This window comes from the organism of the source record quoted next, unplaced genomic scaffold (genome assembly GCF_019419815.1).
Source record: "Pyrus x bretschneideri cultivar Hongxiangsu unplaced genomic scaffold, Pyrus_bretschneideri_v1 Contig3, whole genome shotgun sequence".
Taxonomy (NCBI): domain Eukaryota; kingdom Viridiplantae; phylum Streptophyta; class Magnoliopsida; order Rosales; family Rosaceae; genus Pyrus; species Pyrus x bretschneideri.
Window position 1 is genome coordinate 8,122,693 of NW_025999612.1, and position 26,458 is coordinate 8,149,150.

General features: G+C 37.2%; 2 protein-coding genes and 1 pseudogene across 2 annotated transcripts; 2 read left to right on the forward strand and 1 right to left on the reverse strand.

Annotated features, from left to right (window-relative positions):
* Positions 1-7,832: 7,832 nt before the first annotated feature.
* Positions 7,833-7,927, reverse strand: LOC125479888 (annotated as a pseudogene).
* Positions 7,928-14,588: 6,661 nt separating this feature from the next.
* On the forward strand, positions 14,589-19,620 carry LOC103964041 (CBS domain-containing protein CBSCBSPB1). Its single transcript, XM_009376926.2, is given in 16 exon segments — positions 14,589-14,959; positions 15,188-15,370; positions 15,720-15,888; positions 16,033-16,165; positions 16,255-16,425; positions 16,593-16,671; positions 16,759-16,872; positions 17,021-17,087; positions 17,287-17,392; positions 17,485-17,543; positions 17,919-18,028; positions 18,127-18,136; positions 18,138-18,261; positions 18,573-18,658; positions 18,765-18,854; positions 19,086-19,620. Coding segments are annotated over 15 exon segments (1,641 nt in total). The 5' UTR covers positions 14,589-14,959; positions 15,188-15,233; the 3' UTR covers positions 19,272-19,620.
* A 4,085-nt stretch (positions 19,621-23,705) lies between these two features.
* On the forward strand, positions 23,706-26,369 carry LOC103964042 (non-specific phospholipase C6). The gene is made up of 3 exons (XM_009376928.3): positions 23,706-24,998; positions 25,548-25,724; positions 25,947-26,369. Exons 1-3 carry the CDS (start codon positions 23,888-23,890, stop codon positions 26,246-26,248), a joined length of 1,590 nt encoding a protein of 529 aa, XP_009375203.2. The 5' UTR covers positions 23,706-23,887; the 3' UTR covers positions 26,249-26,369.
* The last annotated feature ends 89 nt before the right edge of the window (positions 26,370-26,458 follow it).

A 26,458-nucleotide genomic window follows, 5' to 3' on the forward strand; every position in this document is an offset into this window, starting at 1 on the left:
TGGGAACATAAATTGTCGGACAAGTGCCTAGGTGCCATGTGTTTTTCTCGTGACAATGGACGAGTGCACGTGCCAATTATGTGACGTGTCAGGATCTTGACTGTTGGATTTTGATGGATGGGATCTTCTTGGGGGGGATGAGCATGAATTTGAATTTGGGATTTAAGCCTTTTTGGACTAAGCATTTTTATTTTTAAAGGTTGGTTTGGTATTGCTTTGCTTTGAAAAAAAGTTATTTTTGCTGTGCTGTGAGAATAAGCGGCTGTGAAATAAAGCAGCAGAGTGTTTGGTAAACTTTTTTGTAAAAGTGTTTTTGGAAAAAAAAACAGTATGATAGCATTTGGTAAACTTTTATATAAAACAGTTGTAATTGTGTGAAATAACCAAAACCAAACTTATTTATCATATTTCTTTTTCTCCGTTCCCCATAACCGAGCTTAATTCTATCTTTTAGATTTTTTCCCCTTTCTCTTTTCTTTTACTTTTCTAGAACACTCTCTAGAATCATCTTCATTTTTTTATTCTTCCCATCCAACTACCTCTCTATCTCTCCCCCTTCACTTTTTCTCTCATCACCAAATTCCATTCTTTTCGCCACTTACTCCCTCATCATCAAATTCCATTTTTTCTCATTCACTCTAAAAAAAACTTCTAGACTTGTCATGTGGGTGTTTTGTTTTTTGGATTTTTCACAAGCTGAATTTCATATGGGTTTCGGCAGATCGGTATTTTTTGTCTTCTGGGTTTTGGCTAGCATCATGGAGTTTGTCTACGATGTCACAGCGGATGAAGGCGATGGTTAAGTGAAGAGCGAGATTAGGAGTCGAGGAAGCCGAGGATCTGAGTAGAGGAGAAGCGATGCCTTTCGACAACAAGCTCGACGATAAAGCTAGGGGCGACACAAATCTTCAAAGATCTTTGGTAGAGATGAAGCTGGGATGAGCAAAAAGGGGATGATAGAGATGAAGGGAGGGTACGTGTTTGTTCGATAAAGTTCCACACATTCTTGTATATTGCCATTTTAGTATGCCCGTAAATTTCCTTTTTCTTTTGATGTTTGGATGCGATTGCAGTGCATCTGTTTGTGGGTATTATTTTTTTTTCTGGGATTTTTGTGCTTGCTGTGTTTGCATGGCTCTTGGGTTCATCTAACTGATAGGTGGAAAATTTGAGATGAAATGCTTCTGAGTAAGTAGTTTTTCAGGTTGAAAATTTGTACTTTTTGTGATGTTCATGACTTTTTTGGATTTCAGAGATGAGATTTTGTGGTGATTTATGTTTATGTCGTTCTGTTCGAATCAATAATTTGGATTTAAGGGTAGGATTGCTAGAAACTTTCATTAAAGGTTACTATTCATCCGTGTTTTGAGGTTTGCGCAGAAGCTGAAAAGCCAGTTTTTCAAAGCTGCCTTTTGCTGCTTCTGTTTTTTGGCTTTTTTTCACCCAAAACTGTGAAAAAAAAGCTGAAGCTGGAAGTTTACCAAACACCAAAAACTCTCCCAGCTTTTTTTCATCCCAACTTTTTTTTAAATCACCTCAACCCCAAACCATACCTAAATCTTACAAGGAAATTGCTTTTTTTTTTTTTTTTTAAGAATTTGATGTCACACTGCATATTGGTTTACCATTTTTGGACAAAAGAAATTTACAAAGAATGTCAACCAATTTTTGTTAAAGGAAATAAAATAGTCAACTATCTGATATGATTTGGAGTGATGGTAGGATACAATAATTCATGTTGAAGTGATTGTAGGAAAGGATCGTAATAGCATAAAATTAGTTTCGGTTTACCTAGAATAGCTTCACAATTCTTGTATAAATTCACATCTCTGTATAACTTCAGTTATGCAATACAAAATACATTCACATAACAATTTTATATAGCATCAGAGCACCGATCTTGGTGACTCTAGAAGCCCATTTCACTTCCGCTACGAACGCAACCTAAATTCCTTCCATTAAACACAACCAACATAAGCGACGAAAAACCAACAGAGGCAATGCCACACGCATCTGATCCTCTCATCTTACATCACTCAGATTCACCAAGTCTTGTTTTAGTCTCACAGCTTCTTGACGGACACAACTATGGACAGTGAAGCCGCTTTATGCGCATCGCTCTCAGCGCCAAAAACAAACTTGGGTTTATTGATGGATCAATCAAGAGCCTTGCAATCACTAATGCCAAGTATTCAATTTGGCATAGATATAACGATATGGTCTTGTCATGGATTTGGCAATGCAAGGCAACATCGCTTGCAGTATACTCTACTGCAAACTTGTATCAGCAGCATGGAAGGATCTTGATGATCGATTCTCACAAGGAAATGATTCAAGGATCTATCAAATTCGACAAGAAATTGTCAAACACCAAGAAGGACAACTATATGTTTCAGATTATTACACAAAGTTGAAGGCTCTTTGGGATGAATTGGCATCGTACCATGAGCCAATTGCTTATGAATGTGAAGGATCTAAGATACGTGCAGAAAAGGAGGAAAAAAGAGAAGGTCATGCAATTTTTAATGGGGTTGAACGAGAGTTACTCAACCATACAAAGCTCCATCTTGATGATAAGTCCACCCCCAGATACACGACGAGTCCATGGATTGGCTCTACAACATGAACACCAAATAGATGTGGTAAATCGTCGTGAACCTGCTGCTCATGCCATGCAAACAAGTCGTTCGACAATGCCAAAATGCAGCTACTGTGAAAGAGGACATCCAGTATAACGTTGCTTTTTCCTTATTGGATTTCCCGAAGGTCACAAGTGGCATGGGAAGAATGTGCATCCCAGGAATAAACGTACAAATCCAGTATCCCACAATGTTGAAGCGCCTCGGTCACAAGCCACCAACATGGACACAACCAAGGCATCAACCTCCAATAACCCAACGTTCACAACCGAGGAGTACAATCAACTCATGTCTCTACTTTGCAATAAGAACGGTAAAGATCAGCCATTCGCACATGCAACAGGTATATATACACCCACCTGCAATATTGCACAACATGATCCATATTCAACAATATATTGGATTGTGGATAGTGGGGCAACGAATCACATTTCTCATCTATCATCCAGTCATAATAAAAATAAAACACAACATGATTTTGTTGGTTTACCAAATGGAGGAAAGTTGTAATTGAAAGCATTGGGTCTATTAAATTATCACCAGAGATATCTCTCGATGAAGTTTTACATGTACCAAAATTTTGTGTGAATTTGTTGTCTGTGAGTAAATTAACTCGGGCGTTAAGATGTATCATGATATTTTATCTGGATTTTTGTGTTATGCAGGACATGGATACGAAGAGGACGATTGGCCTAGGCAAGCATTTTAATGGGCTCTACTACCTCACACCAAGCCAAAACCCTCACCTAGCTAATCATGTTAACCGCACCTCGGGACTTTAGCACCAACGTCTTGGACACCCATCATCAGCCCCTCTTCACTCTTTATCTCAGACCATCCCAGAAATCATATTTGATTCTAAGCATGTTTGTGATGTCTGTCCTGTAGCAAAGCAAACTCACTTATCTTTTGTTTCAAGTTCAATAAAATCGGTTGCACCTTTTGATTTGATTCATTGTGATATTTAGGGACCACACAAAATTCATACACACTCCAGAGCACGTTATTTCCTAACCATTGTAGATGATTTTACTCGCTTCACATGGGTTCATCTCATGCGCTTTAAATTCGATACACAAGCCTTGTTGAAATCATTTTTTTCTTGGGTCAAAACACAATTTAATCATGAAATTAAAGCTCTACGTGCCGACAATAAGGGTGAATTTGTATCTATGTGTGTGTTTTTAGATGCTCATAACACCATTTCCCAACATACTTGTGCTCACACTCCTCAACAAAACGGGGTGGTTGAGCACAAACATCGGCATCTTTTGAATGTTTGTTATGCATTACGTTTTCAAGTCAATTTACCTTTAAAGTTTTGGGGGGAAAAGTATCCAAACTGCTTGTTATCTCATAAATCGCCTTCCTACACCCTTACTTTTATATAAATCTCCATATGAACTCTTGCACGGCACATCACCCGAATATTCTCATCTTCAGGTTTTTGGGTGTTTATGTTATGCCACCAATCTTGCTCCCTCACACAAGTTTGACGCACGTGCACGTCACTGTTTTTTTCTGGGATATCCCCTTGGCCAAAAGGGCTATTGAGTCTATGACCTTGATAGCAAGCAAATCTTCACATTTCGTGACGTCATTTTTCACGAGCACATTTTTTCTCTTGTTACCTCACCACCAGAAAATCGACTAGATTCTCCTGTATTACCCATGCCTCATGATGACAGTCCTTTAGTCTCAAACCAAACACCTACACCATCAAATCCAAGCCCACCTACAGACCTCACAAATTCAAACTCTAATACAGGCACCTCATCATTATCATCTTCCCATTCCCCATCTACAGACCCTATAAGTTCAAATTTTCCCACAGACAACGCAAATAACTTCTCACCACCCGCACCAGACACCTCGTCGCCACCACCAGAACCCGCTCCTCCACCCTAGCCCCTTATTCCTCTACTTCGTCGATCTGACCGCATTAAACATCCATCTGCTCTTTTCAGTGACTATCAGACTCATCTTGCTGCTTTGATTATGCCCAGCGCCATCCCTTCCTCCATGTCCGGTACGTGATATCCGCTTCAACGGTACGTCTTCTACTCTCATTTATCTCATGTTCACCAATCATTTGTACACAACATATCTCACCTTGTCAAACCAGCTTCTTATGAGTATACCCATCAGGACCCTAGATGGATTGCAGCCATGCATTTTGAGATTCAAGCTCTTGAAGACAACCACACCTGGATTATGGTTCCTTTGCCTCCTAGCCAATAACCCATTAGATGCAAATGGGTCTTTAAGATCAAGTACCATTCCGACGGTACCATCGGACGGTACAAAACCCGCCTTGTCACAAAGGGGTTCACTCAATGTATGGGCATCAATTACAAAGAAACATTCGCTCCGGTTGCTAAACTAATTACTGTCCATTGTCTCTTGACTGTTGCCACTATTCGGAATTAGCCTTTGCACCAGATGGATGTGCAAAATGCATTTCTTCATGGTGCACTACATGAGAAAGTATATATGCTACCATCTCCTCATTATCGACGACATGGGGAGACCATGGTTTGTCGACTTCATAAGTCTTTATACGGAATCAAACAGGCCTCTTGTAGCTGGTTCCAACGATTCTTATCTGCCATTCAAGAAATTGGTTTCTAACAGTCATGTGTTGATTACTCGTTGTTTACTCAGGTTTGTGAAAATTCTATTACTGTGGTGTTGCTTTATGTTGACGACATGATCATTATAGGGAATGATGAGGAAGCAATTAGTAACCTCAAGAAGTTTCTCAGTGGTTGTTTCGAATTAAAGATCTCGAACCATTAAAATACTTCCTTGGTGTAGAAGTTGCACGTTCCAAAGTTGGGATTTCCATTTGTCAACGTAAATATACCCTGGATATATTGGAGGAAGCTGGTTCACTTGGAGTAAAACCTGCCAAAGTACCTATGGAACCTGATTTGGTATTGACAACAACATGAAGTGAAGCTCTCAAGGACCCAACTCGATAGTGACGTTTAATTGGGAAATTGATCTATCTTACAATCACAAGGCCAGAGATTACGTATGCAGTGAACACTTTTAGTCAGTTCATGTAAGAACCCAAGCTTCATCATCTTAAGGCAACACACCGTCTTCTCCAATACCTGAAGCAAGCACTAGGACAAAGTATATTGTTTTCTTCAGGAAACCAACTCAATTTGATTGGTTATTGCGATGCAGATTGGGCTAGATGTCCGATCACACGCAGATCAGTGACAGGCTTTTGCATTTTTCTTGGTAAGTCACTTGTATCATGGAAAAGTAAAAAGCAAGTCACAGTCGCAAGATCTTCAGCATAAGCTGAATATCGCTCCATGGCTGCAACCACTTGTGAGCTTACTTGGCTAAGGTACTTATTGAAATATTTGTGTGTACATCACCCTGAACCAGTGATATTGTTTTGCACAATCAAGCTGCCCAACATATTGCAGCAAATCTCGTGTATCATGAGCGGACCAAACACATAGAATTGGACTGTCACACGGTCCGTGAAAAGATTCAAAGGGGAGAAGTCAAGACCACTCATGTGCAAACAAGGAATCAGATAGCTGACATATTTACGAAGCCGTTAAAAGCACTTGCCTTCCACTCGCATCTTAGCAAGTTAGGTGTCATTGACATCCACACTTCAACTTGAGGGGGAGTGTTAAAGGAAATAAAATGGTCAACTATCTGATATGATTTGGAGTGATTGTAGGATACAATAATCCATCTTGGAGTGATTGTAGGAGAGGATTGTAATAGCATAGAATTAGTTTCAGTTTACCTAGAATAGCTTTTCACAATTCTTGTATAAATTCATACCTCTGTACAGCTTCAGTTATGCAATACAAAATACATTCACATAACAATTTTATAATTTTAGGAGTGGGCAATTCCAAATTTTGAGGTTTAGATCATGGAAAGTGCTTTTTATCTAAAAATTTGGTAAATTCACGAGCAAAAAACATGAAAAAAAAAGTTTTTTTGTTAACAGAATTGTCCAACCCAAAACATGTTAATGACAAATAAAATAAAACACATGTTAATTAAAATTTTAAAAAAAAAAAGATCTCTAGTTTAAATTTTTTTTTATTTACCTATGCCCTCGTGGTCCCGGTTCGATTCACCCATTTTCCTTGTTATAAAAAAAAAAAATTACTACATTTTTGTTAATTTTGCTTTTGGAATTGGGTTTTTAGGCCTGCCATTAAGGGTTGAGATTTTCGTGTTTTTTTTTTTTTTTATTTAAATTGCTTCTGATGTGCTTTAAGAATAATCAGATGTAAAAGAACCAATTTAGCATTTGATAAATTGTATTCTTTTGAAAGTGTCATGAATATGAAAATCAATGTAAAAGCGAGAGGTAAATTTTGATGTAAAAGTGATATAATCATATATAATGATAAAAATAGACATAGTAGTGGGGTGGTGACAATGATAGTGGTGGCAAGGGGTAGTGGTGGTGATGGTAGCAACAATAGTGGGGGTGTGGTGGTGGTGCCAATAATAAGGTTTAGTGGTTGAAGAATAGAGGTAGCAATGGTGGCGAATGTAGCACTGTTGGCAACAACGGTGAAAACAACAGCGGTGGTAATGGAGTCAATGGTGGGAGGCGGTGGTGTAACGCTGGTAGTTGTAGTCGTAGGTGGTGGTGACAACACTAGTTGCAACGGTGATGGTAGCAACAATTGTAAGGGTGCAATTGGTGGTGCGAATAGTGGGATGTGGTGGTTAGGGTGCAAAGGTTACAATGGTGGAAGAAGTAATGGCAACGGTAATGACGATTGTGGTTGTTGTGGTGGTGGTGATTGTAGTGACGGTGGTGACGATTATGGAGACAATGACACATGCAGAAGACACTCTGGTTCGACCTCGTCATATTAGGACCCAGCAGCATGGTGGGTGATGGCGCCTTTTATCGATTCCATCGTTTTCCGACGGCTCAATTTGGATTTTTTCTTATGTGGCATAATATTGCGTTTTGAATCAACTTGGAAATGTTTTGAATGACTATGGATGAATGGAGGAGAGAGAATCTGGGTCCTTTTTCAATTTCTAGATCCAAATATATAGTTGTATACCAAAAATAATTTGTATATATATGTGTGTATATTTTAACTTTGTTTTCTTCCTCATTTTCTTACCAATCAAGCTTTGACGGGTTATGCAATTTGGAACAAATGATCTGAATTGCTCAAATGTTAAATTTCCTTAATGAGTAATGCCCTGAGCAGGGGTTATGCTAATTTTCTCTGTATTATTCCAATTTTATCGAATGTCTGCGAAGGAACTCTTAATGAGTAATGCTAGGTAAACTAATTTTTTTGACCAAATTTGTAAAATATGTGATGTTTTCCCAATAGAAAATAAGAACATTAATCAATACTTAAATAATAATCCAATCATATCAATAACCATGTCATATGATTTACAAAGTTTGTCCTAAGTAGGTGTTCTCCCTAACATTTCCCTTAATTAATTTCACAACACTCATCTATTTCACCCTTCTCATAAGCTAAAGTATTCGAAATGAGCTCATTTCTACACTTCATAATTAAAATCGCTCAATCTCTTGATTTTTATTTGAAGATCATTCATATAAAAAATTATTTGAATCGTAGACCGTTTGTCATTCAAATATATCAAAATAAATTACCGGTATAGGTAACAAATAGCATATTCATAATGAACCATTGATTTGTTTGATATATTTGAATGACTAAACGATATTTTGTAGGGATGATCTTCAAATAAATATTAAAAGATTTAACAGTTCCGATTAAAGAACTTTTTCGATGAAGATACGTTAATTGCAAGCAATATCCTAACATGTATAGTAAAAGAAGGGAAACAAAGACTAAACAGTTCAACTCCAATTAAGTCATGAACAAGAAATTGCAAATCAAGGAAAATTTAATATGAAATATCAATCTCTTTACAACTTGTTGATTTTGCGATAAAACTCAACGTCAGCAGGTCTTGAGTTCGACTATCACCTGGATCAGCCGGTGTGGATGTGGATTCCCACTGCCAAAATGAGGATGGTGAAGATGCCAAAGAAAATAAGAGTGTGGACCATAATTGCTCTGCCATTTGTGGTGAAGCTACCAAACTCAACATGCTTGACATTTCCTGGTATCTGAAACAAGAGGCCAGGGGAGAGCAGTATGAACAGCAACAACCCAATCAAAATTGGTGCCCAATCCACCATTTTTCTTCTGTGTTTGTTGTAACAATTGATGGCAAGAAATTGAACACTCTGATCCAACAGGAACATGAGTTTTATACAACACATGTTAACGAAAAAAGTGGATTCCTTATGAACTATGTAAACTCAAATCAAGCTAGCTTTAATACTTTAATTCTCTTTTATTTTTTTAGCCAATTTCTTTTGTATTTTAGTTTTTGAGATTTTCTTTCGTAATTGCGAGCTATAATTGACACTCTAAAATTATCATTTTATACTTTAGATATATAAAAATACAAAGAAAATTTTCTATAAAATTCAGTGCAGAATGACATTTTTAAATGTGGATAACATCTACAATGTAAATTTAGCTATTTGTTTTGGTAATGTTCCTTTGGATTTCAAGTTCTGTATGATAAATTCAACACCACTACTTTTTTTAGAGAAGTTATATATAGATTCTTGAATATAAAGGCAAAATTCGCACGCAATGGGCCTTTTCTTTTCTCTAAAGAAATGCATCATTGATGCTTTGCGCAAACCTTACTATTAGAATTTAGAATCTGATTATCATATCATAATTTACTAATCCATACATTAATTTTTATCTTCGACACACACATTTCAATTTTTGACCGTTAGATCGAATAAATTAAAAAGAATTAAATAACAAAAATCAAAAGAATGTGTGTGAGGTGGAAAGAGGTGTATGGATAGTGCCACCCATTGCTAAAAGTCCTAATGTAACATCCCACATCGCTCAGGGGAGTGGATCCTGTAAACCTTATATGTGTATTCTCATATCTACCTAGCACGAGGCCTTTTGGGAGCTCACTGGCTTCGGGTTCCGTAGGAGTTCCGAAGTTAAACGAGTATGGGGTGAGAGCATTCCCAGGATGGGCGACCCACTGGGAAGTTCTCGTCTAAGTTCCCAGAAACAAAACCGTGAGGGCGTGGTCGTGGCCCAAAACAAACAATATCGTGCTATGGTGGAATCAAACCCAGAATATAATGGGGGCCCGAACCGGAATGTCACACCTAACTTGTTTTTAATCAATACAAAGTTGTCTTCATAATCTAGTCGCAAGGGGTCGATACAACTTGAGAGAATCAGGATGAGATACATCTAACATGTTGAAAATAATGTCTTCGCCTAACAACGATCACAAATAGCCAATACAAATATTTTGCATAAAATCAATAGGTTTAGTTACACTTTACAATAATTTATGTATGATAGATGCTAACTTTGCCACTCTGAGGAGAGATTACAAACTCGCCCATCACACTTGAGCTAAGTTGCTGCAACTTATTATGCGAGAAATTCCAGTTTTTAGTACACAACGATTACCATTTTGCATAGATACATTATGAGTCCTATAAGGTTATTAAGGGTAAGGTCTCGAGTTCGAGCCTTGTGAATGGAGCACTCATCATTGAGAGAGCTTGTCCTCCGAATAGGGTCTGATCCGGCTTAAGGGATTAGTCCTCGCCTACATGCGGGGGAGACCCTGGATTCATCCAATAAAAATTTAGGATTGATGTCACAGTTACTCAGCACGATTAATCATAATCAAGCATACCAAGTAGTTAGGGGCATATTTACTTACTTTTTAGGTATCTGAATGATGTTTAGTTGTTAAGGTATGGGATAAACAATCCCATCATACTGCTACTTGTTTAAAATTGAGTATGACATAGTCAATCTCAATGTGAGAACTACTTAGGTCATCTCCAACTGAGGGCTGGTCAGAGGGCTCATTTTAGCCCTCTGGCACTCCAAGATTCTCCAAGATATTAATATTTTAATGAACAGTACAGGGCCATATTTGCCTCCGTCTCCAACCGAGGGCCAGAGGGCTCATTTTAGCCCTGCCACAAAAAACTGTCTCCAACCGAGGGCCAAAGGGCCAAACATAATTTATATTTAAATTTAAAAACTACAACAACTTAAATTTAAAAACAACTTAAATTTAAAAACTACAACTTATATTTAAAAATTACAACTAAAATTTAAAAACGACAAATTAAATTTAAAAACTACAAATTAAATTTGAAAACAACATTAACTTAAATTTAAAAACTAAAACAACTTAAATTTAATATCCGTAATCAACATCATCTTCATCATCCGCCATCGTAGGAGTACAGTCAGATGTAAATAACTGTCGTCGGCTCATAATTTCTTTTTTTTTTTCCTATCAAAATAGACCTTACTCATTGAAGTGTAATTCGAAGTGTTCCTTTCCATATTCTTATCATCCATCTCTTCTTGTATTTGTTTTGCCCGTTCTTCATGCCTACGCTTCATTTCTTCGGCCTCAAGGGCATTTTGCTCCGCCAATAATCGCAATGAGGCCGCCACTTCATGTTGAGCGGCGTAATTATCATTTGTCTTGCCCTTTTCCTTCAACCTTTGCGCCTTGTTTCGTCCCATAGCCCTAGATATGGAACCTTCACCCGAAGACGGATTTTCTACCCTTTTTGGTTGAATGGTTGGAGATCCATCTTCATCCATATCTACAACTGAGGATGCAGTTTCGAACACCGGCGTAGGAGCTTTCTTTGGTGGATCTTCAAATAACACCCACCCTTTACAAATTTCCCAACAACTGTGAAACTGAAAGGGTTTTGAGCTGCTCTCCATATACAATTCCTCCACTTGGCGTACCTAGAAAAAAATTAAAGGAAATTAATTTATGAAATTAAATGTAATATAATTAAATATTTAGAATAAATTGTGAAAACACTTACTTCGTCGTAGTAATTAGTGCCACTTTCATGTCTACTTGCGGCTGCTAACAATGCTTGATGCCATTTGTTCAAACTTGGCTGAAGATGTTTCTTCCATCTTGAAGAACAACTATCGTGGTTTCGAATATTCACTGGAGTGGTGCCTTTATAGAACTCTAAGTATTTTTTTGACACACGAGTCCAAACACCGTCATTTGTTTGACAATTCCCCCTCACACTATCTTCTGACACCCATCTATAAGCCTTGCAAAGAGCTACATCTTCTTTTCGGGTCCAAGCCCTACCTTTCATTGTAGAAGAGGCCATTTCAAAATTATTAAAAAAATTGAAGGATAGATTTTTGAAAGAGGAAGGAAAATATGAGAATTGAAATGGTAGGAATGGTGAAAATTTTGTGAGGAATGGTTTAGGTATTTATAGGAAAAAAAATAGAATTTAAAAAAAAAAAAAAAAAAAAAAAGGCCCAAAAAACCCTAAAAAAAAAAAATTTGAATCCAACGGTAGCTGACGTTAGTTAGCCGTTGGATTCAAAATAATCGATAGGAATACATTTATATTAAATAATATAAACGAAATCCTGTCAGTTATAACCGACAGGATCTCCAGTTTTTCTGGCCAGCCTCGGGCTGGCTGCTTACAGCCAGCCCTCCAGCCCTCTAGCCCTCTCCGATTCCGTAGGGCCCTCTGAGATTCCACAGCCCTCTGGCCTAGCCCTCGGTTGGAGACGGTTTTCAGGCTATTTTCGGCCCTCTGGCCCTCTGGACCCTTCAGTTGGAAATGGCCTCACATTTTCATTCCTTATGCATTAGTAAACACATAATATGTCAAGATCGAGATGATACACATACTTAACAAGCCTGAATCATAGGCTTTTAACTCAAGTATACGTATTTTTTTAGGCATTTTAGCCAAAATGGTCCCTAATGAGATTGACATAACTTTTCACTTTGATCCATGAGATTTGAAATTGATAAGAGTAGTCCCTTATTTTGGCCAATGTCAATTATTTTGGTTCTCCCGTGAAAAATCTCTATTAAATAAGAACCAAACTGATAAAAATACCCACAAATTAATAAACAATGGCCAAATGATTTAACAAAATTTGAGGGTATTTTTGACATTTTCTCCATATTTAACGGCTGTTTTTCACGAAAAAACCAAAATTATTGACGATGAACAAACTCAGAGACCACTTTTATCGATTTTAAATCTCAATGACCAAAGTAAGGAGTTATAACAATTTTATAGACCATTTTAACTAAAAAGTCTTTTATTACAAATGATACTACTATTCTATGCTACGAGATGCAAAAAGTTTAAACTCGAGATGCAAGAATTGGAAAAGAATACTTACCCGTCATGACAATTCATCACTTATATCAATACAAAATGTTTTTAAAGAAAAATATTTTGTGTATTTAAATTGTAAGAGGTTGACAGATAACAAATGACTAGTTTTTTTTTTTTTAAGGAAAACTAATGAAAAAGGCATGAAAATTTCAAGTTTTAACGATAAGGACAAAATAAAGGATAAAATGAATAATATCATGATTGACTTTTTAGTGTAAAAATGTGGTTTTTCGTTAAAGTGAACAGTACTTTTAGTTAAAGTTCCTTTATTTTTTTATTTATACAAAAGAATTATACTACGCAAGCAACTAATCACAATCTGGAATTTATAGTACTAGCCTTTATGCACGTGCTCACACGTGTGCATAAGGCATTTTTTGAATCATAGCGTGCTACTCGAGACTTATATGTTTTAAATGTATTTATATGCGTAGATTGACAAAAGGAAAGTCAAATATTTGAAATAAATGAATAATCTTAGATCATGCTAGAAGAAACCCCTCATAAACCAATTAAAACAGCTGAATTCACATAATAAAATCAGTCTCTATAGAATTTACATTAAGAATAGAGAAAATAATATTTAATAAACAATTGATTGAATCATATTATTGCTAGCCCATTGTGAGGCTAAACCCACCCCTTCCCCTTAGTGTAGATAATATCGTTTATTTAAAAAAAAAATCATTTGACAATTAATTTAATCACATTATTATCCGTGTGCGAAATACATTTTTTTATAATCGGCATTACACGTCTCTTAAGATATTTTAAACGTGTTTAAAAATAGAGAAAATAATATTTAATAAATAATTGATTGAATCACATTATTGCTAGCCTATTGTAAGGCTAAGCCCACCCCCTTCCTCTTAGTGTAGATAATATCGTTTGCTAGAAAGAAAAAAAAAACAATCATTTGATAACTTATTTAATCACATTGTTATTCGCGTGCGAAAAACCTTTTTTATAACTGGCATTATACATCTCTTAAGATGTTTTGAACGTGTTTAAAAATAAAGAAATTGAATCACATTATTACTACTTTATTGTGAGGTACTAATTGAAAAAAAAAAAAAAAAAAAAAGCACCAAAAAGTAAATTATTAAAGAAATATTGTTAAAATAACGAAAATGCCTCTATCTTATTTCATGTATTATTTTGGAATGCTATTGAAGTTTTTTGTTTTGAGGGCATTTTTGTCCATATATTTTTGTTGAAGCATGACAACACCAAATCACTATTCACCTTTTCAATTCTCTTTATATATAATAGATTACCATAAACCTAATACTATTTATGGGTTGACCTAAGATTTTCTCTCTTATTAGAAGTAAGACCAACATTATTATTTGAGCCGATGACTTACAATACTTATATTCCACATGGTACGTTAACAATCAATTATTTTTTAAAGAAGAAAAAGATACATTAATATTTGAGCACGAGTTGACTATTTTTTCTTAGATTCGAGAAATACACATTTTGTCACAGTTTGAACAAACCTCTTCATGAAATGACCAGGAAGCCCTCCCCGTCCCAGCTGCGACGAGGATAAGGTGCATACGGTTCCTCAAATTCCAAGGCCAAATCCGTAAACTAAAGCAAACGAATTTTGGAGGGCCTGAAAAAAAGCGCCAGTAAAATTGGAGGTATTTGAAAACTTCTGTTAGAATCATCGACGTGGGAGGTTTCGATTGGCGGCCATCCCATCGTTTTAGGTTTATTGAAACTTTCTCTGTCCCTCTCTCTGGGTCTCATTCACTCTCGCCGGTCGGTGTAATTTCCCGGAAAATTCCCGATTTTCTGACCAGATTCCCCGACCGCGAGCGTTTCATTTTCTCGAAGCACCGCCTCGAATCCCGTCCAATTCGAATCGAGTCGCTCGGTAGTTTCGAATTCCTGGGACGCGGACCTGGGATATGATGCGATTCAATGGGATTGTGAATTTTCGTTGAGGTTTTCGGATTCTGGTTCTGAAGCAGTCTTAAACTTCGGATTATAGAAGAGGAGGAAGAGATTTTTTCTGGGTCCGGTGAGTTTCTGTTTCTGTTTGGTTGCCGAGAAAATCGAAGAAAATTCAATAAAAACGCGTTGAAATTCAAAATTTTTCTCATTTCTTTGTTTGGAGATGTAAATAACCAGCGTCGGAATCAAAGATTGGGAAACTTTCTATTATGGGAATGAATAAAATTTGGAAATTAAATTCGTGAATTGCTTTGAATTTTGAACAATAATTTTTGGATAATTAATTTTGCTGCAGGGATTTGAAGAGGGAGAATATAAAAGGTGTTTGATTGAAGGCGACGATGGCTAGTCAAGGCGGTTCTTCGAGAAGAAGTCTGTCATTGACGAACGCATCGTTGCATGACAAGAAGAAATCCTCTGATGCTAATAACGGAGGCCCTGATTCTGCCCGAAAATCTTTCACGGCTTCTCGTCCCATGTGTGTATCGATTTTTGATATATATATATATATATATTTTATGTATGTGTATGTATATGTATAAGTATATATTCAATGAATGAATTTTTTTTTTTTTTTTTGAAAGAATTGAGCTTTTACATGAATGTGAGTTGCCTGAAAAACCCCATGATTGTGTAATTATAGAACAGTAAAATTTTTATGGTGGTTGATTTCGATGTTCTGATTAGAAGTTGGGAACTGGTAGATATTGAGATTGAATAAGTTTTTGATGTAAAGGACAGATAATTAATAGGCATGTTCTGTTTGAAGTTTTGTGCATTGGAATGAAAGTGACAATAGTCTCTTCTATGTTTGCATTTTGGGCCAGGGGGCTAACTGGAGAGCGGACTGTGAAACGATTGCGGCTATCAAAGGCTCTGACAGTACCTGAAAATACTAGTGTTCAAGAAGCTTGTCGTCGGATGGCTGCTCGTAGGGTTGATGCTTTGTTGTTAACTGATTCTAATGCGTTGCTCTGTGGAATTCTTACAGACAAGGTATGACTTTGAACTCAGTGTCGCATTTTGCAAGAAAATAACGTTCACAGAAAAACAAAAAACCAGACTTGCTTGCTTATTTTCAAGGATTCTATTAGCCCCCATAATGTTTCCTTATGCATCTATTCCTTTATTTGGTTGAAGGATATAGCGACAAGGGTTATTTCCCGTGAGCTTAATCTTGAGGAAACCCTTGTTTCTAAAGTTATGACAAAGAACCCGATATTTGTTCTTTCAGACACTCTTGCTGTTGAGGCCCTTCAGAAAATGGTGCAAGGTTAGTATTAAATGAGAGGCAAATTTACTTCTTGGCATACGTTCTTATTGTCGCTTGCTCTTTCTACATGATGATTTCTGCATTTACAGGGAAATTCAGGCATTTGCCTGTTGTGGAGAATGGAGAGGTCATTGCTTTACTTGATATAGCAAAGTGTTTATATGATGCCATTGCTCGAATGGAAAGAGCAGCTGAGAAGGGAAAGGCTATTGCTGCTGCTGTGGAAGGTGTTGAAAAACATTGGGGAACATCTAGTACTGGTTGGTAGAGGGTTTAGTGTTTTCTGTTAGAAGTTTATGTCAGAGACTTTAGATATTTTTGCAGGAATATCTATGTGTTTTATTGGTAGGCCTGCGTGATGACGAGTACACAGTTTTCTGAAAAAACAATAGTAACTTTTGCAATTTTTTCTTTCCTGGAGATGCAGGTTCCAATTCATTTGTTGAGACACTTCGAGAGCGTTTGTTTAGGCCATCTTTGTCTACAATCATTCCAGATAGTACAAAGTAGGTAATATTTTTATGTCTGATGATATATGTGGCCACACACTGATAAAATTTACCAGTTTTGATTTAACAGATCTTTGTCTTCAGGGTCTTAACAGTTTCACCAGCAGATACGCTTTTGATGACAACAAAGAAGATGCAGGAAATGCGAGTAAGCTCGGCAATTGTGACAGTTGATAACAAGCCACGAGGAATTCTTACGTGAGTTTATTGCCTTATGTTTTTTAAAGTAAAAAGTTGCAGTTTACCTTTTCACAGTAATTCTATATCTTTTTTTTTTTGTCACTGTGATAATCTTATTGTTTTATAGATAAGTGAGATTCTAATCTGTGCTTTTGGTTCTTGTCAGCTCAAAAGATATCTTAATGCGTGTAATATCACAAAATCTTCCTCCGAAGACCACTCTTGTAGAGAAGGTACACGTCTCCATCAGTTTTGAAATATTGTTCTTAGGGCTATCCTAATGAAAACCGCAAATGAATCCCTATGTCATTGTTCTATAAGGCCAGATGTTGTAACCTCTGCTGATTCCAAGTAGCGCCTCATTTTATGCTTCTATAACTGAGGAATACATATAGTCCAACTATCTTAGCATTCTCTTGATTTGATTAATAGGTCATGACTCCAAACCCAGAATGTGCTACAGTTGATACACCAATTGTTGATGCATTGCATACCATGCATGATGGAAAGTTTTTGCACCTTCCTGTTGTAGACAGAGGTACAATACTGAGAATAAGCGTAATGTTGTTTTGCTTTGTCAAGTAACAGAAGACTTTTAGTTTATGATAGTTAATGATGACTGGGATGCAGATGGAGCTGTCGTTGCTGTTGTTGATGTAATTCATATCACTCATGCTGCTGTGGCCACTGTAAGTCTAGTCCTTGCGTACTGTTAATTATTACAATCTATTTCAATCTTTCTATATATGTATAGGATAACAGGAATATATTATCTACTGCTGACTCATGCTTTCAGCACTACTTATGAATCAGTCTGTAGTTCTAACCTATTGCACACTTTTGCTCTTCTCGATTGTCTTGTTTACTAGTGGCTTTCACAACTTGAAATTTCCTGGTGGGGAAAACCTACATAAGCTTCACTTTGGTTGTTTAGGGTATCTAACATTCAGAAGAAACACATCATGTTGACATTTCTGTTTTGTTTTCTTTGTTCAATATTCTTTTTAATATTTCTTCACCTTCGGCAATAGAAGATTTCTTACATAATATTTGTTGCTAACCAGGTTGGAAATACAGCTGGAGTGAGCAATGAGGCCACAACCACTATGATGCAAAAGTTTTGGGATTCTGCCATGACCTTGGGTCCCAATGATGATGATGAGGAGTCTCGGAGGTTATACATCTATACATGCATATGATGGATAATAAACATGAAAGTTTCAACTCTTTTTGCCATTTATATGTACTTATGCATTATAATTGTCATCTCAGTGAAAATTCAGTTGAAACTGGCTTCTGAGAGCGCAGAGACAGGGAGATCGCTACCATTTCCACCATCCAATTTTCCAAATACCTTTGCTTTCAAACTTCAAGATAAGAGGGGTCGAATGCATAGATTCACTTGCAGTATGCTCCTTGTTCTAATTACTTGTCAATTTAGTCACTTAATGGGTGCATGCGTGTGTGTGCGCGCGCGCTGCTTCTATTCTGCATCTGGAACATTTGCAGGACATGGTTGGCTTATACTGCCAGTCCATTGTTGCATCCAGTTTACACAAAAGGACTGACCATTTTTAGCTCTAGGTTTTGCCCTCAAATTTCTCCCGAAACCCCAATCGAGCTTTAAATTAGAAGCATGTAATATTATTGTCCAACACTGTTCCTTGGGATAAATTTAGCTCTTAACTGAGTTTCCTCTGTACTTGCTTCCTCTTCAGATATTCAGAGTTTGACAGAACTTATAACCTCCATCATTCAGAGAATGGGAGATGACATTGACCGCAACAACCTTCCTCAAATTTTGGTATTTCTTAGATTAACATCTTAAATTCTTTTAATCTGTTTTTCAGTCTGGCGCTAGAGTTCCCTCATCCTAATCTTATTATTTCAATTGGTGTCGCATTTTGTAGTATGAAGATGAAGACCGTGATAAAGTTATGTTGGCATCAGATAGTGATCTTTTGGCAGCTGTGGATCATGCAAAGCAAGTTGGTTGGAAGGTATGATTTATATGTCTACAGTTGCTAGATGCTTATAGAGGAGAAATATAGCGAAGTTTCCAACAGAATTTGATCTTATTTTTCGGTTATAGAATATCCTGTACTCTACTTATTCCAACCCGAGACTGAAATTATAGGCCATGGTCATGAAATTATGTCGTCCGGGACAATAATATACGTTTGTGATTAGGTATTGAGCTCAGTCTGACGTTGAAAAGATCAACTATGCAGGGTTTGAGACTGCATTTGGATTATTCAGGAACACGCACTCGCCGCCGAAGGGGTTCGGCTACAGGAAATGTGGATTATGCATATGCAGATTCTGCATGGGCATCAGCATACAATGCTGTTGCAGCTGGGGCTGCCGTTGCTGTCGGCTTAGGCGTGTTAGCGTACTTGAAGAGATCCGGTAACTGAGTGATTTCATTTTTTCTGTTTTGAAGCCTAGACAGATTTTCCTAGAGCAGCAGAAACTCACTGGAATTGGCTGGGACTTGGGAGGGCAAACTTCGTGCTTCATACGTGCTTTTTATACAAACTATACGACATATACAAGTGAAATTCACTTCTTCCTTTGCTGATCATTGATCGATAACATGCGCGGCGTTGTTTTTTCTCCGATGCGTACTCTCGCAGCTTCGTGTACTTGTGTAAAGCAAGAACTAAACACCGCCACATGAAATGTACAAGTTCTTGGACTTGGGGGAATTTGGATTCTTGATTTCCTCTTGTCAAAACAGTTCAAAGTGCTATGTTATTGTTGTTGCTAAGAGTGTCGTTTTAGAAACTTTATTTGGGTCTATGATTGACAAGCTGATGCATGGACACGAGAGATGTTATTGGCACTACGAGCTGTCATACTCCTTAAAGAGAAAAATATGAGCAACCAGTGTGATTATTTTGATGTGCCGACAACAGTTTCTTGTGATATCTAAGAAGACATTATTTCACTTCACTTGTGACGATTTTCCAATACTAATTTAAGCTCATCATCGTTTTCTACGCAAACTCGTAATTGTAAGATGTTGTCCTATGTGGTACAACGAAAGGTCAGCAGGTTTTGTGTTCGACTAACAGCTAATTGGATCAGTGTAACATAATCACAACCATGCAATTAAAGTGGAAATCAACAGAAGATGTGGTGACCCCTAGGGGGAAAATACGGAGAGCCAAAATATCGTAGACAATTATACGGAGTATGGTTTCTTCTCCTTGATGTCGTTTTCTTCCATCGCGGTGGACGTCAACCACAGCATCCACTTCGGTTGGTGTCTGTCTGGGCCGTCCAGTGAGGAGGTGGAGCTGCGTATTCTTAATTATCTCTGCCGGTTTGTGGGCCCTCCTGGCCCAAGAACTTCTATCCCTTTTTTGCAATTTTATTTTTTGTGGTAGCAAAATTTGACTTTAAGTTGCTGTCAAATTGCCAATTTATTGGGTTCCTTACATTACAGGCATATCTTTAAGTTGACAAGTACATTTTTTATTGTATTTTTAAATACAAGATATATTTACATGATGATGATCTCTTAAGACTATTTATGCAGTAGTTAACGTTCTTAACCATTTTAGCTACAAGTTCATTGTTATTTTTTTTTATAAATGATAGAATATTTACGCACTTGTTCAATGGAGATCCGGTGTAGCTAGACTAACCAATCATATAATTTTGAATTTTCTATAAAAATGATACTATACTTTAAACTAATATGGATTGTAAAGTGAGGATTTTGAACTCAATTGCATGAAGAAGAGACATTCGTTTTAGCTCATATAATTAGACCAAACCAATGTTTGACATTTCTTCGATATTGTCGCTATTTCCACAAAAATTTCGCCTAAAATTGATAGATTTCATCGATATGCCAATTTTCAACATATCGATTAAATATCAGAGAAATTCTTATATTTTGTTTAAACTAATGTTTGATATCTCTTCCATAATTTCCATCAAAGACAACCGATATCGATATTTTCACTAATATTGATATTTTAAACACTGATTGCAACAGCCCATATGCCTTCAAGTTTAATTATATTGCTTTGTAAAAAAGTTCAATTATTATTTTTAGTTCTACATGAACCACAACTTGATTACCTTAAATCAGGGCCATCAAAATGATTGAATCCCGTGAGTAGGGCAACTTTAAAAAGCATAAACATGTCACTTAGAGTCGCACATTCACATTAAAATGTTACATACTTTATAAGTTTATATACTATTGGATTTAGCCCCACCCACCAAAGTGAAAAAGGCCAAAAAAAAAAAAAAAAGAGAAAAAGAATAAAAAGAGCCCCACAATCTTTTGATACCAAATCTCACATCACATGTGGCATGCTTTCACATGCTTAGCAGCACCCACCAACTTTTGTCCACTAGGAACGATGGTATCTGACGCCCCCACAGAACTGTGCCCCAATTTCCTAAGGACCTGGCTTGCCCTCCCATTTCCATACACTTTCGTTCTTTTCTATTTGTGTGATCACGGTTAAGTTACGTCAACATTTTATATCACTATTACCTTTTTTCTTATTATCTCTATAAAAAAAATCAATATAAAATATTAACGTAGTTTAATCGTGACCGTACAAAATAAGAAGGGATTAGAGTGTATGGAAATTGGAAGGGCAGAGAAGCCAGATCCATTTCCTAATCCTGCTCACAGAATTTGCACAATATAAAATAGAGAAATGCTATCGAGATTTTTTTAAAGTTTGACTTTTTATGGGTTTTTCGTTTCTTTATGTTTTTAACATAATATTTTATAATGTTGACATGAAAATTATGCAGAAAATATGAGATAGTGAATAGTATCCCACCTTTAAAAAAGTCTTTTTAGCATTTTTTTTTTATAATTTTTTATATTAAGGAGTTAGAAATTCGAGTCATACAATGATTAGTTATAGGAGAAGAATACCTATGCATTGTAATTACTTTGATATTTTATTACACTTACGACATATCCAGCCAACGTTTACAAGGTATGTTAAGTCTGAATTTGTGCAAAACCCGTCATCAGTCAAAGGTCTAAATGAATATGTTAAAAACGATGAAGGCCATATTTAGCCGACGACTGATTGCATATAGCAAGCCTTCAAGCCTCTTGCATGGGCTCCAAAATGTGCGTCCCAGATCAAGATAGAAAAATTTAGTCCTGCATGGTTGAGGATGAAATTTTTTTGCCTACAATATTTTTTAAAATGCTTATTGTTAAAATACCATATTTAACATAATCAAAAGCTACGTTTTACTTGCTATAACTGAAAATGGTCTTACGAATAAAATTATTCCGATTACTGACAATTCGTAATCCAATACATAAAAAGCCATGAACTGAACTAAATGGGGTTTAATCGATCTTTAAACTTAGGAATTAGACGGCGTTCACCATATCTAGTGAAACAGTAGAAAAATCATTTACTTCCGAAACGGATGAGAAATGAAGAGTGTGTTGAATTCTAAGCAGTAACTTACAACAATTCAATGACATTAGTTTATTTCTCACGGGTTTATTGGGTTTCTGTCGGCAGTTATGAACTCAATGACATACCACACTTGTCTTGCTCAAGGAAATAACGTCAGTCCATTTATATACCACCACGCCATGATTCCTCTGTTTTTCTCGAGAGCAATTTGTACGAGCGTAACATTACGATCTGATAATATTATGATATGTTAAGAAAGACATTTCGTTTTTATCATAAAAAAAAAAATTTATATATAACATAATATTATTAAATCGAGATGACAAAATAGTGCCTCTATCAGATAAGCCCCTTCTAGTTCTAGGAGAAGGAAAAACAAATTTAATTTTTAAAATTAACTCTCCCAATTAAAAAAAGCACTTGCGTCTCTAAGGGGATGCAGTATCCTCATTTGCGAATAATGTATTTTAATCGAATAAATTCAATGATTAAAATCGTTCAATCTATTTGTTCTCATTTGAAGGTCACTCGCAAAAAAATCATTCGAATTGAAACTTGTTTAATCATCCATACGTATCAAATACATGGACAACTCATCATGAATATATTGTTATGTAGTACATACACCTCGGTTTATTCTATATATTTGAATGATTAAATGATCTCGTATTAAAATAATTTTTTTGTAGAGGTAATCTACAATTGAATATTAAGAAGTTGAACGATTTTGATTATGAATGTTGTTAGAAAAAGATACATTATTTGCAAGGCTCTAAAAAGGCGCTAAGTGCTAGTCAGGAGGAGGGCAACTTAGTGCCTAGCCGTCACCTAGATGATTTTAAAATAAAAGTTGCGACCTAGGCAAGGCTAGACAAGCGTCTCAACAGGTCTAGACGTTATTTTTTAATTTTTAAATGCTTAAGAATTAATTGAAACTGCGACAAGACACTTAGCGTCTAAGCTCTATACGAAGATTTTTAAAACAATGATTTAAAAAAAAAAAAGAGTTGTGTATCCCTTCATGGGATGCAAGTATTATCTTAAAAATAAAAAAATAAATAAATAAATAAATAATAAATAAAAAAGGAAGAAGAAGAAAAGGGCATCACAGGATATGTACGCGTATTTCAGTCAAACATATGACATTCTGTCGCCATGCAAAACTAAATTTGCGAAATAGATGGGACCACGAACAATCTTTATTACCATGTTTATCATAAATAACAGTAAAATAAAATTATAAACAAATTTAATTAATTTTGCAAAACTCAAGTGATTTACGAATTCCCTTTAACTTTTCCTTTTTCAAAAGAAACAAAGCACCATCAAGGACGACAAGGACCTCACCAGCCCAAAACCAGAAGCTTCTCCTCTGCTGTTTTATACTCTCTGCCCTTCAAAAATCCATTGCTTCCTTGATCTCTCTCTCACACTCTGTTTTTTCCATAAATAAATCAAAATTAAAAAAAAAAAAATCCAACCATAGATGCAGTAATTAAATAACTACTATATTTATCCAGATTTTCCTTCTTCTTCATCACCTAGAAGAAAGCAACCCATTTAGCTGAAGAACTCTCTCTGTCCTCCCTCTCTCTCTCTGTCTCTAAGCAATGGGAGCTTCCAAGACCAAAGCTTTCCCACATTTTCCATCGTTTTCCTTCGTTTTCTCACTCTTTCTCACTCTCTCATCGACTTTCCGGCCAACCCATTTCTGCTCTGCCCAGCAGCAGCAACCCATCAAAACCATCGTCGTTTTGGTCATGGAAAACCGCTCCTTCGACCACATACTGGGTTGGATGAAAAAATCCGTTAACCCAGCAATCAACGGCGTCACTGGCAAAGAATGCAACCCGGTTTCAACCAAGCCCGCCGACCCGGAAAAATCCATCTGTTTCTCCGACGACGCCGAGTTCGTGGATCCGGATCCGGGTCACTCATTCGAAGCGGTCGAGCAGCAGGTATTCGGGTCGGGTTCCCTCCCTTCGATGACCGGGTTCGTCGAACAAGCATTGTCAATGTCCCCAAACCTCTCCGAAACCGTCATGAAAGGCTTCAGACCGGAATCCGTTCCGGTCTACGCGGCCCTGGTCAGCGAATTCGCGGTGTTCGACCGGTGGTTCTCTTCAATTCCCGGTCCGACTCAACCCAACCGGCTGTTCGTCTACTCCGCAACTTCCCACGGCTCGACCAGCCACGTCAAGAAACAATTAGCTTCCGGGTACCCACAAAAAACAATCTTCGATTCGGTCCATGAAAACGGGTTGGATTTCGGTGTCTACTTCCAGAACATCCCGACAACAATGTTCTACCGAAACATGCGGAAACTGAAGTACATTTTCAAGTTCCACCAGTACGATTTGAAGTTCAAGAAAGATGCTCGGAAGGGGAAGCTCCCGAGCTTGACGGTGATCGAACCGCGTTACTTCGACCTCAAGGGCATGCCGGCGAACGACGACCACCCGTCCCATGATGTCGCCAACGGACAGAGGCTGGTTAAGGATGTTTATGAGACGTTGAGGGCGAGTCCTCAGTGGAACGAGACGCTTTTGGTGATCACGTACGACGAGCATGGTGGGTTTTTCGATCATGTCAAGACTCCGTATGTTAATGTTCCGAACCCGGACGGGAATAGCGGTCCGGCTCCTTCTTTTTTTAAGTTCGATCGGCTCGGAGTTCGCGTGCCGACGATTATGGTGTCGCCGTGGATTAAGAAGGGGACTGGTAAGATCGAATTCACATTGTTTTTTAATGCGTTTGTGTTGAATGTTTGACTTGTTCAACTGTTTTTGGTAGCAATTTTAAGTGTATATTAGTTTTTCTTGAATGTTGGTTGTGGTATTGGTTCATTAGCTTGTTCTGCGTGATCGATCATCTAGTATCATTTGGTTTTTATTCTGTTGTGGCCCGTTTAAGATTGCTTTTGTAGGAAGTACTTACGCTCTTGGCAGGTGCTTATCTAGAAAGTGTTTCTATAACCCAAAAACACTTCCTAACATCTTCTGCCAAACGCAGCCAGAAACGCTTTTAGCCATTCCAAAAGTAGTCCCGAACAAGCACATAAATGCCTCCAAGTAAAGAAAAGAAAACAACTTTTTACTCATTGAGAGTTTTCTTCAGCACATTGTTTATTGTGGATTGAGTAGAAGTAGAATTTAGGTTGTTGGGAAGTTATTGGATTGAGTTCAACCCATATTTGCTAAGTTTTCATTGATTACTGGTGCTTCTGCGTTGGTTTGCTGTAATTTGCTAGTGGTTTGTTTGGTTTTGCAGTGATGAGTGGTCCTCAAGGACCTACACCGAACTCCGAGTTTGAGCACTCTTCAATCCCCGCCACCATAAAGAAAATGTTCAACCTCAGCTCTAACTTCTTAACTCACAGAGACGCATGGGCGGGGACATTCGAGCAGGTTGTTGGGCAATTATCTTCTCCCAGAACCGACTGCCCAGGTATCTATCTAGTTTATGCTCCCAATTATAATTAACTTGTGCAGAGATATTAGAAAATAACAGAATTAGAAGCGTTTTTAGTTGTTGAAAAGTGCTTTTGACCCTTTCAGGAACAATCAATCCCAAACAATCACGAAAGTACATTTGTCACTGTATGTAATTTGAGGTTGACATTGTAAGAAAACTTATTAATGTGCATACTGCTCTGCTGAGTTCTTGCAGTGACCTTGCCGGACGTAGTGCCTCTGAGGAAAACGGAGGCCAAGGAAGACAGTAATTTATCCGAGTTTCAGGGGGAGGTAGTGCACTTAGGGGCCGTGCTCAACGGCGACCACTTCTTGAGCAGCTACCCGGATGAAATGAGCAAGAAGATGAGTGTGAGGGAAGCTCATGCGTACGTGAAAGGTGCAGTTTCAAGGTTCATTAGAGCAAGCAAGGAGGCTATAAAACTGGGAGCAGAAGAGTCAGCAATTGTAGATATGAGATCTTCCCTCACAACTAGGTCCTCAAATATTAAAAATTAACTTGGATCCTCCTCCTCCTCCTCTTAGGGTTTCTATACATACATAAGTTCTTGTGTTTGTGGTTGTAGAAATGCAATGACAGTAGAGGAAGTACCATTTGATTGAGTTATTTCAGTTTTTCTATCCAAGTCCATTGGTGTGTTTACGCAAACAGAATGAGAATTGAAATTATTCAAACGGACGACTTTAATCGTGGTAAGCAATACGTAT

Bases quoted from the DNA above. Each gene is read 5' to 3' on its own strand.
- LOC103964042 (XM_009376928.3), top strand. From the start codon at position 23,888: ATGGGAGCTTCCAAGACCAAAGCTTTCCCACATTTTCCATCGTTTTCC. The intron at 24,999-25,547 runs GTAAGATCGAAT...TTGGTTTTGCAG, and splicing joins GTGGATTAAGAAGGGGACTG to TGATGAGTGGTCCTCAAGGA. The intron at 25,725-25,946 runs GTATCTATCTAG...GAGTTCTTGCAG, and splicing joins TCCCAGAACCGACTGCCCAG to TGACCTTGCCGGACGTAGTG.